Here is a 13,657-nt window from a genome sequence, read left to right as displayed (position 1 = left end):
TGTTTAGGCATAAGAATAATTGCAGCCGAAGCCGAGCAGAGGAAGGGGGGAATATGGACTCAACCAAAGAACTCTAGAGACGGCCTATGACAGGTGTGGACAACGATCTTAGTATACTATTTTCTTTTTCTTTTCTCTTCTTTTCTTCTTTAAAAACGCATTATCTACTTCTTCAAATTTCGTACGTGTTCCCGTCCTTAAAGATTAAATGTGGTTTCCTCTTAGCCAGGTCTAGTATGGTTGTAGCAAATACTCCATTTGCCCATGCGAACCAACTTCTTGTGTAAGAAACAACACTATTGACGTCCACGCTTTCGTGAATCAATCCAAGTTTGCTGGAACTGAGGACGAAGTTGATACACTCAGCGATTTCGGTGTCGTTATCTGATGTTTGTGCCTGGACCAGCAGGCTCATGGGCCATGCGTTCTGTAAGCCAATGTGAGGTCCTGTTGTCATGTGAGCAAGAAGCCAGGACATTGGTCAAAATGGGTAGCCTACCTCCGATACCATGAAATTCACGGCCTGTCAAGTAGTACGGATTGGACTCCTTGGCGAGTAGCATCTTTCGTGTGTTTTTGTATGTCTCATCGTCGGCATGCACAAAGCCCATAAGGGGAAGAGCCAGAAGCGAGGGGTAGTTGGCATCATCCATCAGAATAGAAGAGCCGTAACCATCAACTTCGTACGCAAACACCTGGCCGAACTTCTTGTGCTGAACCACACCGTGCTCCCAGATGCCCTTGGTAATCTTTTCGCTCCATTTGCTTACTGTCTCGGAAATGGAATCTCTGCCTGCTTTCTTCAACATGGCAGCTGTTCGCTTCAGCTCGGTTGCCATTTGAGCGTTGGCTGGAATGAAGAAACCGAGAATGGTGGCGTCATCACTGGGTCTAAAGGCAGACCTCACGAGGCCTGTACCAAAGTTGAGAGGATTACCAACACCTCGCAAATTCAAAGTCTCAGTCCCGGTGTCGGTTTGGCGCTGGAAGGTGTAATCATTCCTCCAGTACCGGCCTGTGTCAGGATCAAACGTGGGTTGTGATTGTTGCTGTAGGACACCCAGGAGGGTCTGTAAAGCCAGGTACCAGCGGCCGTTTAGGTGCTCTGTGGATCCCGTGTGCTCATAAAAGTTGTTACCCAAGGCGAGGAAATGGGCCAGCGAGTCAAGTTCGTACTTGCACTCAAATACGGACGATGGCTCGTAAGCCGGGTGTACGACATCGTTTTGTCCATTCTGACTGACCGGCAGCCCACTGATGGGAGGCGGTTGGAAGGCATTGCAGTACGGCGACTCGATAACATATTCGGCCTGTGTGTTGACAGCTCCGAGGATCAGTTGGAATATGGCGGGATCCTTGTTTGCCAGTGGAAGGTAGGGCGTCAGCTGGTTCGTGGAGTCCCGCAGCCACTCGGCAATGATGTCTCCTGTGATGATGAAGGAATGCGGACCCTCCCATTTGAGATCGTCGTATTCGTCCTTCTTCTTGTTGTTCTGCTTCCTACTAGACGTTCCGTCGGTATGGAACTTGACGGTGGTATCTGTGGTGGAAGGAAAGGCGTTCTCGAACAAGCGTGCCAGATCGGGGTCTATCATGCGCGAGGTCACATCCTCGATGACTTTCTCGATGGCGTCCGAGTGAAAGGTGCGACATTGTCGAGCGGGACGCTGAAACGGTAGCTGAAGAGGTCCGTCGCTGAGAGGGTGGCTAGAGAAAACACGGTCGTCAATATGCTGTCGCTGCTGATGTGGTGAAATTCAAATTACAAATGGGTAGCGGATCGTGTATAGCCAATTGGCTATGGGGCAACCGTGGGACCTCGAGGACGTACTGTGAAAAAGCTGAGTATTGAGTATAGTCCGGACAGGCTTCCGCATAGTGGAAGGTGTTGACCAGCTGCTGTTCCGAGGCACCATATTTCTGAGCCTGTACCGCGTCCAGCAGCAACAAGCCCGCAGCCGCTTGTGCAAGGAGCTGTATCATTATGAGGGCAATCAAGAGCGTGGAAGCTCTGGTGTTGAGTCTGTTGTCATAGGACGCATAGATGGGCTTGGTTGAGGTTGATGGTGTGGAAACACCACGGTAACCTCTCAATCTGGATTCCGGTAGCTGCGACTTAAGGTTATCGGCAGACAAGTCCCCGAGAGAGAGCTCGAGCAAGGGGTCACCGCTTGCAGGCCTGTTTAACCCAGGTTAGTGGATTGATACGTCACTCTCTTGAGACAGTTGGACCCCTTGCGGTGGGTTAGGCACCCCGCTACCGCACAATCAACCACTAAACTTGGGGTCTACCAGCTACCCGGGCCTAAGGTTGTCACCTATCAAGCCTATATCAGTGCAAACAGCTCTGGGTTAGACTAGCCTCCACAGATACCGCAGATAGATGCGGATACTTGGTACATATGGTAAATATGTAGATCAATGTTACGCTGCGGGTCGACGAGCGTCGAGGATTTCAACAATGTTCGCGCTCAACGGACAGATCTTGGTTCGTATTTCGCAAGAAACAAGTAAGGTTAGCCGCATGTGCAAGATAGAACCTTGGACCTTTTACTATGTATACAACGACCGAATCCAAACGATGACTACAGTAGCGCTCTTTCCTGCTAGAAATTGACTTTCGATGACACACTTCATTAGAATAAGACCATATAGATGAACAGTCTACATGTATTCTTCGCATGGAAGTAGACTGCTGCTTTGATGTTGCTTGACTCGTATGTAAGCAGTCTGGCACGTGCTTGCCTCAGCTCCGGCTCAAACTGGAGTCTGGAGCCCATTATTGTGAAGCCTTAAAATTATAGGACTCTCCACCGGGCCCAGATGTCCGCGGCACAAACCATCACAGTTGCCTCAATTTTACAATTGCCATTGAGTCACGACGATGGCTCCCTGTGAACTTGGAGTTTCTCCTTGAGTATCTTCAGGCCTCGAGCTGTTCCGCCCGCATTTTGAAGCACCGCTGCAGCCATGTTCGTCCACACAATCCCCAGATCGGCTGGGTCGCGTGCCTTGAACACCGTCCTGAATCTCACCACACCATCCTCGCGAACAATGGCCTCGGCCCGTCGCACCACCCGCGAGAAGATCCCATCCTCCGCGATCCGCATCTTGCGAACCGTCGACTCCGTGCGGGCATGGCGCCGGCCGCATCTCCTCGACCATCGCCTCGTCTCTCTCGTGCCGACCATGGGCGCCCTGCACCGGGGCCATCTCTCGCTGATCCGCGCCGCCGCCCGAGACACCCACCACGTCGTCGTCTCCATATACGTGAACCCAGCGCAGTTCGGCGTCAAGGAGGATCTGGCCAGCTACCCCATTACCTGGGAGTCAGACTGCCGGATCCTGGCCGAGCTGGACCGCGAGCTTGCCGACGACGGTGAGAACTTGGGACGCATAAGCGCTGTATTCGCGCCCACGACCGCCGATATGTACCCTTCTGGCTTTCCCGGACAGGAGGTGGACTCCAAGGGCTCCTTCGTCACGCTGACGCCTGTGGGAGAGGTGCTAGAAGGCGCAAGCCGGCCAACTTTCTTTAGGGGTGTTGCGACCGTGTGTATGAAGTTGTTTAACATCGTGCAGCCCGAAAAGGTGTACTTTGGTCAGAAGGACGTCCAACAGACCGTCGTAATACGCAAGATGGTCAAGGACTTCGCCATGCCTATTGACGTGCAGATTGGTGAGACAGAAAGGGAGGCCGATGGCTTAGCGCTGAGCTCCCGAAATGTGTACCTCGGCCAGAGAAGGAGAAAGGCAGCCACGGTACTCAGCCAAGCTTTGAAGGCGGCCGAGAAGGTGTATGCGGGCGGAAGGAGAGACCGGGAGTCTATATTAGGCGCTGCTACCAGAATCACCACAGACACGCTCAACCAACAAATGGCCTTGAGCCCAGAAGAGAGGGTGAAATATGAGGTTGATTATATTGCTCTCTCCGACCCAGAAACAATGGAAGAGCTCACAGAGGTTGACTCGAGCAAGGGCGGCATCTTGAGTGGTGCAGTCAAGATGTTACCGGTCGAGTCACCACAACCTGGAGAAGACCTAGGACATAGCGGCGGCCCGCCAGTCAGGCTTATTGACAACATTGTGCTGAAGCCGACTGCTTGAGAACCTGGATTCTAGAATAGATTTATACCCATAACAGCAATAAACCGTAAAATCTTTAAAATCAAACTTGTATCGATCGATACAGTCCCGTGAGCTTTTACTCAGGCACTGTATCTACGCGAGCTAAACCCAAAGACTTCTCAGTGTTCCTCAAGACCTCGTCCTGGAATTTTTGCTCCATCTCCCTTCCATCCAACACAGCAGCTGTCTCCTCCAAGCTCAACTTGCCCGTCTCAACAAAGAGGAAGTACACCACAATCACCTCAACGAACAACCATACATCATAGGTGATGTAAAACTTCCAGCCACTCTTTGTCACTCCGATCGGGTTTGCATATTGGTTGAAGATTAGAGCGAGCGCAACGAACAGATTGTACAAAACCAGTCCGCGGGCACGAAGATTGAACGGCAGGATCTCAACAACGTACGTGACCTGCAGGGCACCCCACCCCACAGCGAAGACAGCTTGGTAGATGAAAATCATGGCCACGACGGCCTTGGCCAACCCGTCGGGGCCACCCGTCCCGTCATCATTCAGGTCGGTCGACATCTCGTATCTGGCTTCGAGGGCCGTCCAGACGATATAGACCATCATGCATCCTATGGTTGACCCGAGGAACAGGGTGCGTCTGCGGAACCGGTTCACGAAGAAGGAGAAACCAAGCCCCCAGAGCATCGACCATAGGGTCATGAGCGCGTTAATCAATGTTTGTGTGCTCTGATCTGTGTATCCGATGCTGTTCAATATCAAAGTCAGGTAGTACGAGATCAGTCCATTGCCACTCCATTGGCTGAAGAAACCAACCGCCAAGATGATGAAGAAACGTCTGCGATTTCCTGGTGTGGAGAAGAAGGTGAGATAGGAGGTTGTTTTGTTCGCCTCGATCTCGAGACGCAACGCGGTGCGTATCTCTTCCATTTCCAGCGGAACCACGGGGTCCATGGCGTTTCCGTCCGCGTGATACTTGGCGATAAGCTTCTCAGCTTCTGCGTCTCTCTCTTTCGAGATAAGCCAGCGGGGAGATTCCTCGATAAAGAAGCACAGGCTGAGCTGGAGGATACTTGAAAGGGCTTGCAGGATTGACGGGATTCTCCACGCCCAATTGCTGTCAATCCTGAATGTCCCATATGTCGTCCAGGCGGCCACGAGAGCACCTAGACCCCAGAGACTATTGTATATAGAAACCAAAGGCGCTCGTTGAGTGGGATAGGCCAGCTCCATGATCAAGAGGGGCGCCGCGGTAATGTTCAGAACTAATCCCAAACCAATGATACCGCGGCCTGCAATGAACATCCCGGTGTTCTGGGCTGCAGTTTGGAGTGCTACTCCTACGATAAGAACGAAGGCACTGCCCAAAAGCGCACGCTTGCGGCCCCAAGTATCGCAAATCCAGGCACAGAAAGGCATGCCTGCCAGCTGACCGACATTCTGAATGGCGTTCAGTAGGGCAAGATCACTCGCTCCAGGGTTTCCGAATTCTGCATTCCAAGTGTCTAAGGATTGGAGGCCGTTCATCTATTCCATTCTATTAGTCCACGAGTTGTCTTGAATTTTACTCCTTTATGATACCACTTGCCATTGAGCCATCAAAGCCGGTAGCATATGATGATATCAGTGATAACATTAAAATACAATTAAGCTTCACGATACCGCCATTGCGAAGCCATGATAGAAAACCGCGCTGAACGGCGGCGTCCACGTTCAGTGGAATTTCTCCAACAGTATCTGCCATGATACTCTCAGACACTTAAGAGTCCGGATGGCCCAGAAGTCAACAGACAGCGTCGCGCTGAGGTTACTGGCTATACTCCGTATAATATCTGCAAGAAACAAAAATTGCTTTCGCCGCTTCTCTCTGCTGCACAGCTGTGCAAGCAATGGTCATAAGACTGGAACTACTCGCACAATACCTTTGGGAAGTAAGCCGAGTTTGCAGTTTGCAACCCTGATAAAGCCATCCAGCTCCATCAGGCCTAGAACGTTGTGCTGCTTGATCCATTCTACTGGTAACGTATCAGCCAGAAGCCAGCATTGCTCCTTATCGTTGTCGCATGAGATCCCAGAGGTCGCCGCTGGTGGGGCGCAACGGGCTCCAGGGTCTCTACATGGCGGTGGGTTGCAGCCTCGGGTTAAAGATATGGTTAGCGATAGGGCAACCATGCCATCCCAGGCGGAGCAGCTATCTGCAACAACGCGGCCATATCTAAACTACTTTCTTGAGAGACAACCACGCTAGATTAGGTGAGTCGATCAAGTGCGGGACTTCCAAGGCGGACTGCCGGGGATCACGGTGCCGAAAAAGGCGGAAGAGCTTTCCGACGTTCGAGCGGCTCCGTGCCCATATCGGCAACTTGTCTCGAAACAAATCTATGAACCGTATTTCTCAAGACTGGGTACATGATTCCGGTGAAACGACTCTTTGTTAGATGATGAGATCTCGTCGTGAGATAGAGGAAGGGTCTTCAAATGTAAGGTGACGGTCTCAAATACATGTTTGGTGATTGATCTTATGAACCGTCGCCATTATGTATTGTACTCGACAAGCCTGCCGCGGTAAACCATCAATACTTTCAAGGTCAGTGCCAAGTTATGGATCCGGACCTAACAGGGGCTACAGCCTGGAAATAGCCGCTGTTGTCAAGCATAGCTGATGCACTTCCCCGCATTATAATGCTGTGAGTATTCGCAGTCCCCAACCTCCAATCTTTTCATAAGCGAGGTTGAACAAGCATTCATAGGCACTTATTCCGCGCCACGAGGGAAAATCTGTGTATACCGCCTGTTTTCTACAGGTAACCCTTACAGTGGATTTCTCGTGTTGTAATTTGGCTCGGATCGATCGAACATCAATATGATACCGAACGGACAGCCCTTTTTGATATCGTCTACTTCTTCCCCTAAAATAAATTAGAAGACAACAGTGCCAGCCTGATTAAAGGTCCCCGGTAACATCAAAGTGGATTATTTCGGCATTATTAGAACCTGTCGGTCTAAATTTTCCGTCACTTATGATCACCACTAACTTAGTTATAAGGTGCCTAGGGAAATGATTCCTGTATACAACGTACGTAATATGTGTGGGGTGTTCTTCCAGCTGCGGGTAAGATGATCTTCAAGCCAGGGCTCGGGCAAAATATACCCAAGCAGTTGGAACGAGCCATACCAGGTGCGTATGGCGGGGTAGATCACGGTTCGGCACCGGGGCCGAAGTGCTTGGAATCTGGTACGATCAGTTACTCGTTGCATGAATGACGATGTCAATAAGCTAGGATGTAACATAGCGATCTCTTTTAATCCTGAGCTTTCGCTCTACCCTCGGACATTGTCAACTGGGCACCGACGAACACATTTCGGGGGCTGACTCGAAACAAATCATGGCATTCAAAAATCTTATATCAGTCACCCTGGCATTGAGTGCCACGGTTTTGGCATCTAGTGGTGGATATAATCTCTCATCGTCAAGGTTGTCGCCAGGTTCGTAACCCGCCAGACAACAACGATAAACTCCCAATAACTGACAAAAATAGCTGCCCAAAGCCTGTTTGACTATTCCATGCAAGTGCAAGACTCTAGATACGATGCCTACTACAGTTTTATCTGGTACCAAGACAAAGGTCCTTGGTCGACCAGATTCACTGCGTGGTATATTCCCGGCTTACTTTATAGGGCACAGGGGAATGATATAGACAACGCAATATCAAGTATTGAAGCCGTGTAAGTGTGACATGTAATAAACTTAATAATCGGGTCTATACTGATGTGGGTATAGACTATCTACGCAAATGACAGAAGACTATGACTCTGCCTGGTATGGCACATACCGTTTGTCGCCCGATGCCCCATATCCCACCGCAAATGGGGATCTTTACCCGCCAAAGATCTACACAACCTATGACCCCAACTGGAGAGAATTCGTTGGGTACGCAGCCATATACCCGTTCATGTCAAAATGCTAATCAGACTTCAGTACGGCTCTTGTACAGGTCGTGGAAGAGTTCTCCCACCTGTTAACCGATGACTTGATCTCACGTATTGAGACATCCCTTGCTGAGAACGCTGTTGGAGCCATGCGTCGAAATGGCTCTTATCCGGAAGATGACAACCTGGTCCTCGGGTACTCCAATCCAGGACTCATGCGCGCACTCACAGTTGGTTGGATCGGCAAACGGCTCAACAACCAAACTTTTATTGACTTCGCTCGGAAACAAGGGAACGAATTACTGGAGCTATTTGAGAGGGATGGACAGAATGTGTTATCAGAATACAATGCCCCGAATTATTATGGTATGGATATGTGGGCATTGGCAGCCAATGTCGCGTATGGACCCAAGGATGCTCCAATGACCAACAACTCAAAGCACATCATCACCGAAGTCTGGAAGGATGTGGCAACTCACTTCAATCCTTATCTTGGAAATATGGTCGGACCTTACGACCGCGCCTACACTCGTGATGCTACGGAGCACTCCGCCATCATTTCTCTTTTTTGGTGGGGAGTGTTTGGGCGGGAATGTGGCCCTCAGCCTCCTCTGGGAGAAGCAGATCTTCTTTACGATGTTGCTCAGGGTGCTTCTGTATCGTTGATCATGGATACTGTGAGTCAGTATATTGATAAGGATACCGCTGCTGCATTGAAGGCCAAGGGTTGGTGGGAGGGGAGTCGCTTCATCAGTAAGACGATCTATGAAGATCTCGAGACCCAGCAGTATCGCACCGCATCTTCGTGGGTCAGCGCTGGACTCATGATTGGCGGGCAGACTGTAGCCGAGACCGTGAATCGTGGTGACCAGTTTGTGCCCGCAATCGTACACTGGGCTTCGGATCCGAATCACGCTCCTTACCCATACAATGGGTTCTTCTCACTGTACCCGAGCGCATCGACTATCACATCAGAGGTGGGCGATGGCACCCTAAGAGTCTCGTATCCAAACACAACTCAAGAAGGAACCAACATCTTCACATTCGCTCTAGCAGGCATCCCACCACAGTACTTCAGAAGCCCCGATTTCAAGATCACTGGTCTGGAGAACTTACCGTGTCTATCAGTAAATATCTCCGCGCCCGGTTTGGAAGCTCTGCAGATTACATATGGTACCCAGTTACGTGACCACTATATCTACAATATCTCGTACGCGGTGCCTACTGATTTTGAGGGAATTCCGTCGGTCTCCTTTGAGCTGGAATACACCTGCGCATGAACAGTCTCTAATATTTAGACATGGAGTAGAATTGGCGAGAATGAAAGGCTTCTATCAAATCACGATCAAGCTTTTCTTGTGCACAACAAACGTTCTGATTCAAGGCCACGCAGATCAGACATATTGGACAATTTTATGCTGTATTGGAGGTATTTCTCATGGTTGATTCTTATATTTCAATGATAGATCATGGCAGCCAACCCTTGTACTCTGACAATCCTTCAGGCCTAACTCCTTCCATTTCACCTTTTACAGCCAGCAATCTAACATTTTCATTATGCTCCTTGCTCCAACCTTTCAAATATTCTTTCACCCTCTGCTCAGTTGCCTCGTCATCGTTCATCAACAATGTAACCGCATCAAAGCCTCCGGCGCCGGGCACGACTCCATTGTGGACGCCCTCAATCTCCTTCAGAGCATCAAGGAGTGCGGTCTGGCTCTCGGGTTCAATCGGCACGCCACTCTCAGTGCCCATGGCACGGATAAGCTCACGGATCTTGCCAACCGCGGAGACGATCTCGTCTATTTTGCCTTTGGCAAGAATGCTTCCCAAAGCCACATTCCTCTCCTGCAGGGCATCACAGATTTTCTTCGATCCTGCGGGATCCTTCTCCCGCCACGCGAGAACCTTCTTCACCATCCCCACGGTCTGGCTGCCACAGTCCACATCACACATGCGCAACGCCACACCCGGCGGGATCGTAATGCCCTCCTTGGTGATCTCGTAGTCCCATTCCGGGCTGGATACGAGCTTAGTCAGAGCCGGCGCAAACCCTGGCGCACCAGGTGCGGGCAGATTCTGCAGGAGAGAAGGGCTGAATCGGCGATACAGGCAGCTTCCGTAGACAGCTGCTGCGATATCGAAGCCTGAGCCAACCTTGCCTTGCGCAGCACAGTGGGCGGCTTGAGCGAGGTTGTGCAACACTCTCTTGCCTTCCTCCGTTGACAAATCGAACAACGTCGTAGGGAGATAGTGAGTGAGTAACGCAGCAGTCACAGATGTCACGAGAGCAGCCGACGATCCGAGTCCCGTCTTGTTCGCTTCCTTGAGGGGCGTGGGGAATTTCGCGAACCGGGTCGGGTTTTTCTCTGTGCCTGTCATGGAGTGGGGTTGTGAGTAGTAGTCGTTGTCTGCCAACACCGTGAGTTGTACCGGTGCCAGCCCTTGACCCGACTTGGCTACGGATGAGATATATGTCAGAGCATAGCTGAGCGTTGTCTCAACAAATAGGTTGGCATTGATTTTTGAGCCGCTTTTGAGTTGTGTAAGCAGTGACCAAATACCAGAACGAATGTGCATGGATTTCTACTCACACCTGGAACTGAGTGACCAAGATACCGCCCTGTTCGGGAACGAGATGATATCCGTAGCGCCACTGAGAGTCAAGGAACTGGGGACTGGCAACCACGATCTCCTGAAGCTGAACACCCTGACTGGTCTCAATCTTCTTAGCGATCACGTTCATACGGGCACTGAGCCCAAATACCAATGCCGTGTATTTCCGGTCCAATACCAGATAACCACCAGCCAAGAACACCTTCCCCGGTGCGGAGACAGCGGTTGTGGTGGGCATTGGTGCTGGCTTGAATTGGTCGCTGCTGTTGGGCAAAATAAGGGGACCCTGAAATGACCCCGCGTTGGGGTGGGATAAGAAGATGGTTACGTGCTGTGGGCTGCAAAAGCAAATTGGCTACCGAGTCTAGAGTGATCTGCAGCGATCGAAGTTTGTCTGGAATTGATATTTCGAATCCCTGCACTAGCCGAGAAAAAGAAAGAAAAGAATCACAATATGAATTGCACGATGAGATGAGTCGTGAACTTTGAGTCGAGATTTGGGCCGCAGAATTGCGGGGCGGTGTAAACTTGTCCTGCTTGCTGTTCACGAAGTGGAGCCACTATTTCCGAGAGAGTATTACGGTAGGAAGTTAAAGGCTTGATTAAGTTGCTTGTATATCGACGAGAACCTCGTCCAGAGCATCGGATCCGCATGAGTTTATGATGCCATGGCGCGTCAATGCCGCTTGACTCGGAACCGCCTGGAAGCAATGCCCCTCATTTCTTGGCATCAGCTGTCTTCTTCTCTCTTTCTTTCCATTTTTCTGTACCTCTACTTTAAACGTTGAAGATGACTTCTCCTTGGCAACGATCGTCTCAAAGACTTGTATATCACTTCGGAATTGCTTTTTGTTTTTTGTTTATATTTAGCTAAGATCGTTGTAATGTCCGTTCACAGACAACTGATTGTTCTTTTGCGTGCCACACTATAATTCAAGTTATTTAGGATAGTCCTTGAGATGATAGCTCTTGAGCTTGACGAATTGGTCGAAACCGAACTTGCTCAGGGTCACGCCCTTGCCCGAGTTCTTCCATCCTGTCCAAGCCAGATCCTGATGAAAAGTATTAGTTGTGCTGAGCAGTAAAGTTTTCATACATATTGGGGTCACTTACAGGACTAGGGAAGTCAGCTCGGTTAACGAAAACAGTTCCAGCTTCGACATCCTGGGCCAGTTCGTAGCCCTTCTCTGTATCTTTAGTCCAAATGCTAGCAGTGAGTCCAAACTCGCTGGAGTTCATGAGCGTGATAGCCTCCGAATCTGTTTTGACCTTCATGACGGAAATGACCGGGCCGAATGTCTCTTCTGTCATGACGGCCATGGTGTGGTTGACACCCGTCAGGAGGGTAGGCTTAACGAAATTGCCCTTTGAAGGCAGGTTTTGGAAGGTTGCGTTCTCCGGTGTGTCATCCTTGGCTCCCTTCTCTAAGGCATCCTTGATATGTGCCTCGATGGCTTCCTTCGATCTTTGCGAGACTACTGGCCCGATCTGAGTTTCCTTATCATGTGGATCGCCAACCTTGTAGCCCTCAAGGACCTTCTTCGCAGCCTTGATAAAATCATCATAAATATTCTCATCGACATACACCCGCTCGATGGCACAGCAGCTCTGACCTGAATTGAAGATGGATCCATCCACAATTTCCTCCGCTGCCCAGTCGATATCAACGTCACCTCTAACATAAGCAGGGTCCTTGCCACCGAGTTCCAGACCGACATTCACAATACGATCCGAGGCGGCCTTTTGGACACCCAGACCACCTGCGACGGATCCGGTGAAACAAATCAGAGCAATCTTGGGATTGCGGATGATTGATTCCATTAGTACTGGCGAACCACAGTGGAAGTACTGCATAACGCCAGCGGGCAACCCAGCCTCAGCGAAGGCCTTGGATACTTGCTCTACAATCGTGGGTGTTTGGGGAGAAGGCTTCAGGATGACGCTGTTTCCTGCAAGCAATGCCGGTATTATCGAGTTGACAAGAATCAAGTACGGATACTAAGAAGAAATAAGTATTTACTGGCGGTATCAACAGGCGCAGAATGGGAGAGAAGGACTTACGTTCCAGGCGAAGATGACAAGAACAGGACCGACGGGGACCTTGCGAATGAACCTCTTGAACCCCTTTTCTTGCTCACCAGGAGTGTCCTTGAGGGTGTCTTCACTGATCTTGACTAGATACTCGCCACGCTTGACAGCTGTCGTGATCTCGACACCAGTGTACCGAATGGGACGTCCCATCTGGACGGTCAACTCATTGGCGAGCTCATCCTTCTTGTCGCCGATGATTTTCAGAGCCTTTCTCACAATGATTTGACGGTCGACTAAGGACGTCTTCCTCCAACTCTCAAAAGCCTGAGCAGAAGTTTCGGGCAAACTCTCCAAATCGGATGCGCTAACACCATTGCGAGTGATGATGGGCTCGTTTGTGGTGGGCGAGATAGTGGTAAGTACCTCGACAGACATTTTGATCTCTGGAGCTTGACTACTTTCAAGGTATGCGGTGTTTATGTTGCAAAGACAGAGTTTGAAGGTCGCTGTTGATCTCCTAAATGTGAGTTACTTAACTTCGCCCCCCCTGTGCTGTGACGTCTATCTACAAAACGTTAAGCTATCTGCTATTAAATAATGATGGCGGGGCATCTCGCAAGTCAGTAGCACAACCCACCCCGCCGTCCGAACTCGGAAAGCCCGATAACGTACTTGTACTCGCTTGATAAGAGCAATACCTAAAATATTGGACCGTGTAGAATTATTTTAGCTCCACCTAAAAGCCTGCCCCTGCCTACAGTTACCTACCTGGCAGACCTGGTCGAGGTGAGCCTGTGCAAACGCCTGGCCCATTGGCTGTCGCCCGCCGAAGCGCAATTGCTCCACTAAAATTTGTCCGCCTGTGGTCTGCAATTGATTTGTCTACCTCCATCGCTAGATGACTTTTCCAGGGACGCTCCAGCGCTCTTCCAGTCGCATCAAGGTCGCATATCGCATCCAATAGGAGATCCAGCAGAAACACCA

General features: G+C 50.3%; 6 protein-coding genes across 6 annotated transcripts; 2 read left to right on the top strand and 4 right to left on the bottom strand.

Moving 5' to 3' along the window:
• Positions 1-105: 105 nt before the first annotated feature.
• Positions 106-2,139, bottom strand: BKA67DRAFT_549776 (uncharacterized protein). The gene is made up of 3 exons (XM_046101608.1): positions 1,832-2,139; positions 500-1,707; positions 106-447 (listed from the first exon to the last, which is right to left on the bottom strand). The coding sequence occupies exons 1-3, from the start codon at positions 1,981-1,983 to the stop codon at positions 173-175; spliced, it is 1,635 nt and encodes a 544-aa protein (XP_045965102.1). The 5' UTR covers positions 1,984-2,139; the 3' UTR covers positions 106-172.
• A 667-nt stretch (positions 2,140-2,806) lies between these two features.
• On the top strand, positions 2,807-4,173 carry BKA67DRAFT_549774 (pantoate-beta-alanine ligase-like protein). Its single transcript, XM_046101607.1, has one exon. It carries the CDS (start codon positions 2,971-2,973, stop codon positions 4,105-4,107), a length of 1,137 nt encoding a protein of 378 aa, XP_045965101.1. The 5' UTR covers positions 2,807-2,970; the 3' UTR covers positions 4,108-4,173.
• A 31-nt stretch (positions 4,174-4,204) lies between these two features.
• Positions 4,205-5,840, bottom strand: BKA67DRAFT_590162 (general substrate transporter; the record flags this gene model as incomplete). Its single annotated transcript, XM_046104559.1, has 2 exons — positions 4,205-5,623; positions 5,685-5,840. The coding sequence occupies 2 exons, from the start codon at positions 5,838-5,840 to the stop codon at positions 4,205-4,207; spliced, it is 1,575 nt and encodes a 524-aa protein (XP_045965100.1).
• A 1,642-nt stretch (positions 5,841-7,482) lies between these two features.
• BKA67DRAFT_654118 (uncharacterized protein) lies at positions 7,483-9,306 on the top strand (the record flags this gene model as incomplete). Its single annotated transcript, XM_046106501.1, has 4 exons — positions 7,483-7,582; positions 7,636-7,822; positions 7,878-8,027; positions 8,076-9,306. 4 exons carry the CDS (start codon positions 7,483-7,485, stop codon positions 9,304-9,306), a joined length of 1,668 nt encoding a protein of 555 aa, XP_045965099.1.
• A 187-nt stretch (positions 9,307-9,493) lies between these two features.
• On the bottom strand, positions 9,494-10,880 carry BKA67DRAFT_531045 (phosphomevalonate kinase; the record flags this gene model as incomplete). The annotated part of the gene is made up of 2 exons (XM_046099327.1): positions 9,494-10,559; positions 10,621-10,880. 2 exons carry the CDS (start codon positions 10,878-10,880, stop codon positions 9,494-9,496), a joined length of 1,326 nt encoding a protein of 441 aa, XP_045965098.1.
• A 700-nt stretch (positions 10,881-11,580) lies between these two features.
• Positions 11,581-13,108, bottom strand: BKA67DRAFT_654116 (Aldehyde/histidinol dehydrogenase; the record flags this gene model as incomplete). Its single annotated transcript, XM_046106500.1, has 3 exons — positions 11,581-11,694; positions 11,756-12,640; positions 12,704-13,108. The coding sequence occupies 3 exons, from the start codon at positions 13,106-13,108 to the stop codon at positions 11,581-11,583; spliced, it is 1,404 nt and encodes a 467-aa protein (XP_045965097.1).
• Between the last annotated feature and the right edge of the window lie 549 nt (positions 13,109-13,657).

The sequence above is a fragment of the Truncatella angustata genome (assembly GCF_020726525.1).
Source record: "Truncatella angustata strain MPI-SDFR-AT-0073 chromosome Unknown BKA67scaffold_1, whole genome shotgun sequence".
Taxonomy (NCBI): Eukaryota; Fungi; Ascomycota; class Sordariomycetes; order Amphisphaeriales; family Sporocadaceae; genus Truncatella; species Truncatella angustata.
This window is presented reverse-complemented; position numbering and strand designations above follow the sequence as displayed.

Excerpts from the sequence above, each read along its gene's own strand:
- BKA67DRAFT_549776 (XM_046101608.1), bottom strand. The coding sequence starts at position 1,983 with ATGATACAGCTCCTTGCACAAGCGGCTGCGGGCTTGTTGCTGCTGGAC. Across the intron at positions 1,708-1,831 it reads CAATACTCAGCTTTTTCACA|CCACCCTCTCAGCGACGGAC; the intron begins GTACGTCCTCGA and ends TGTTTTCTCTAG. Across the intron at positions 448-499 it reads TGAATTTCATGGTATCGGAG|GACCTCACATTGGCTTACAG; the intron begins GTAGGCTACCCA and ends ACATGACAACAG.
- BKA67DRAFT_549774 (XM_046101607.1), top strand. The coding sequence starts at position 2,971 with ATGTTCGTCCACACAATCCCCAGATCGGCTGGGTCGCGTGCCTTGAAC.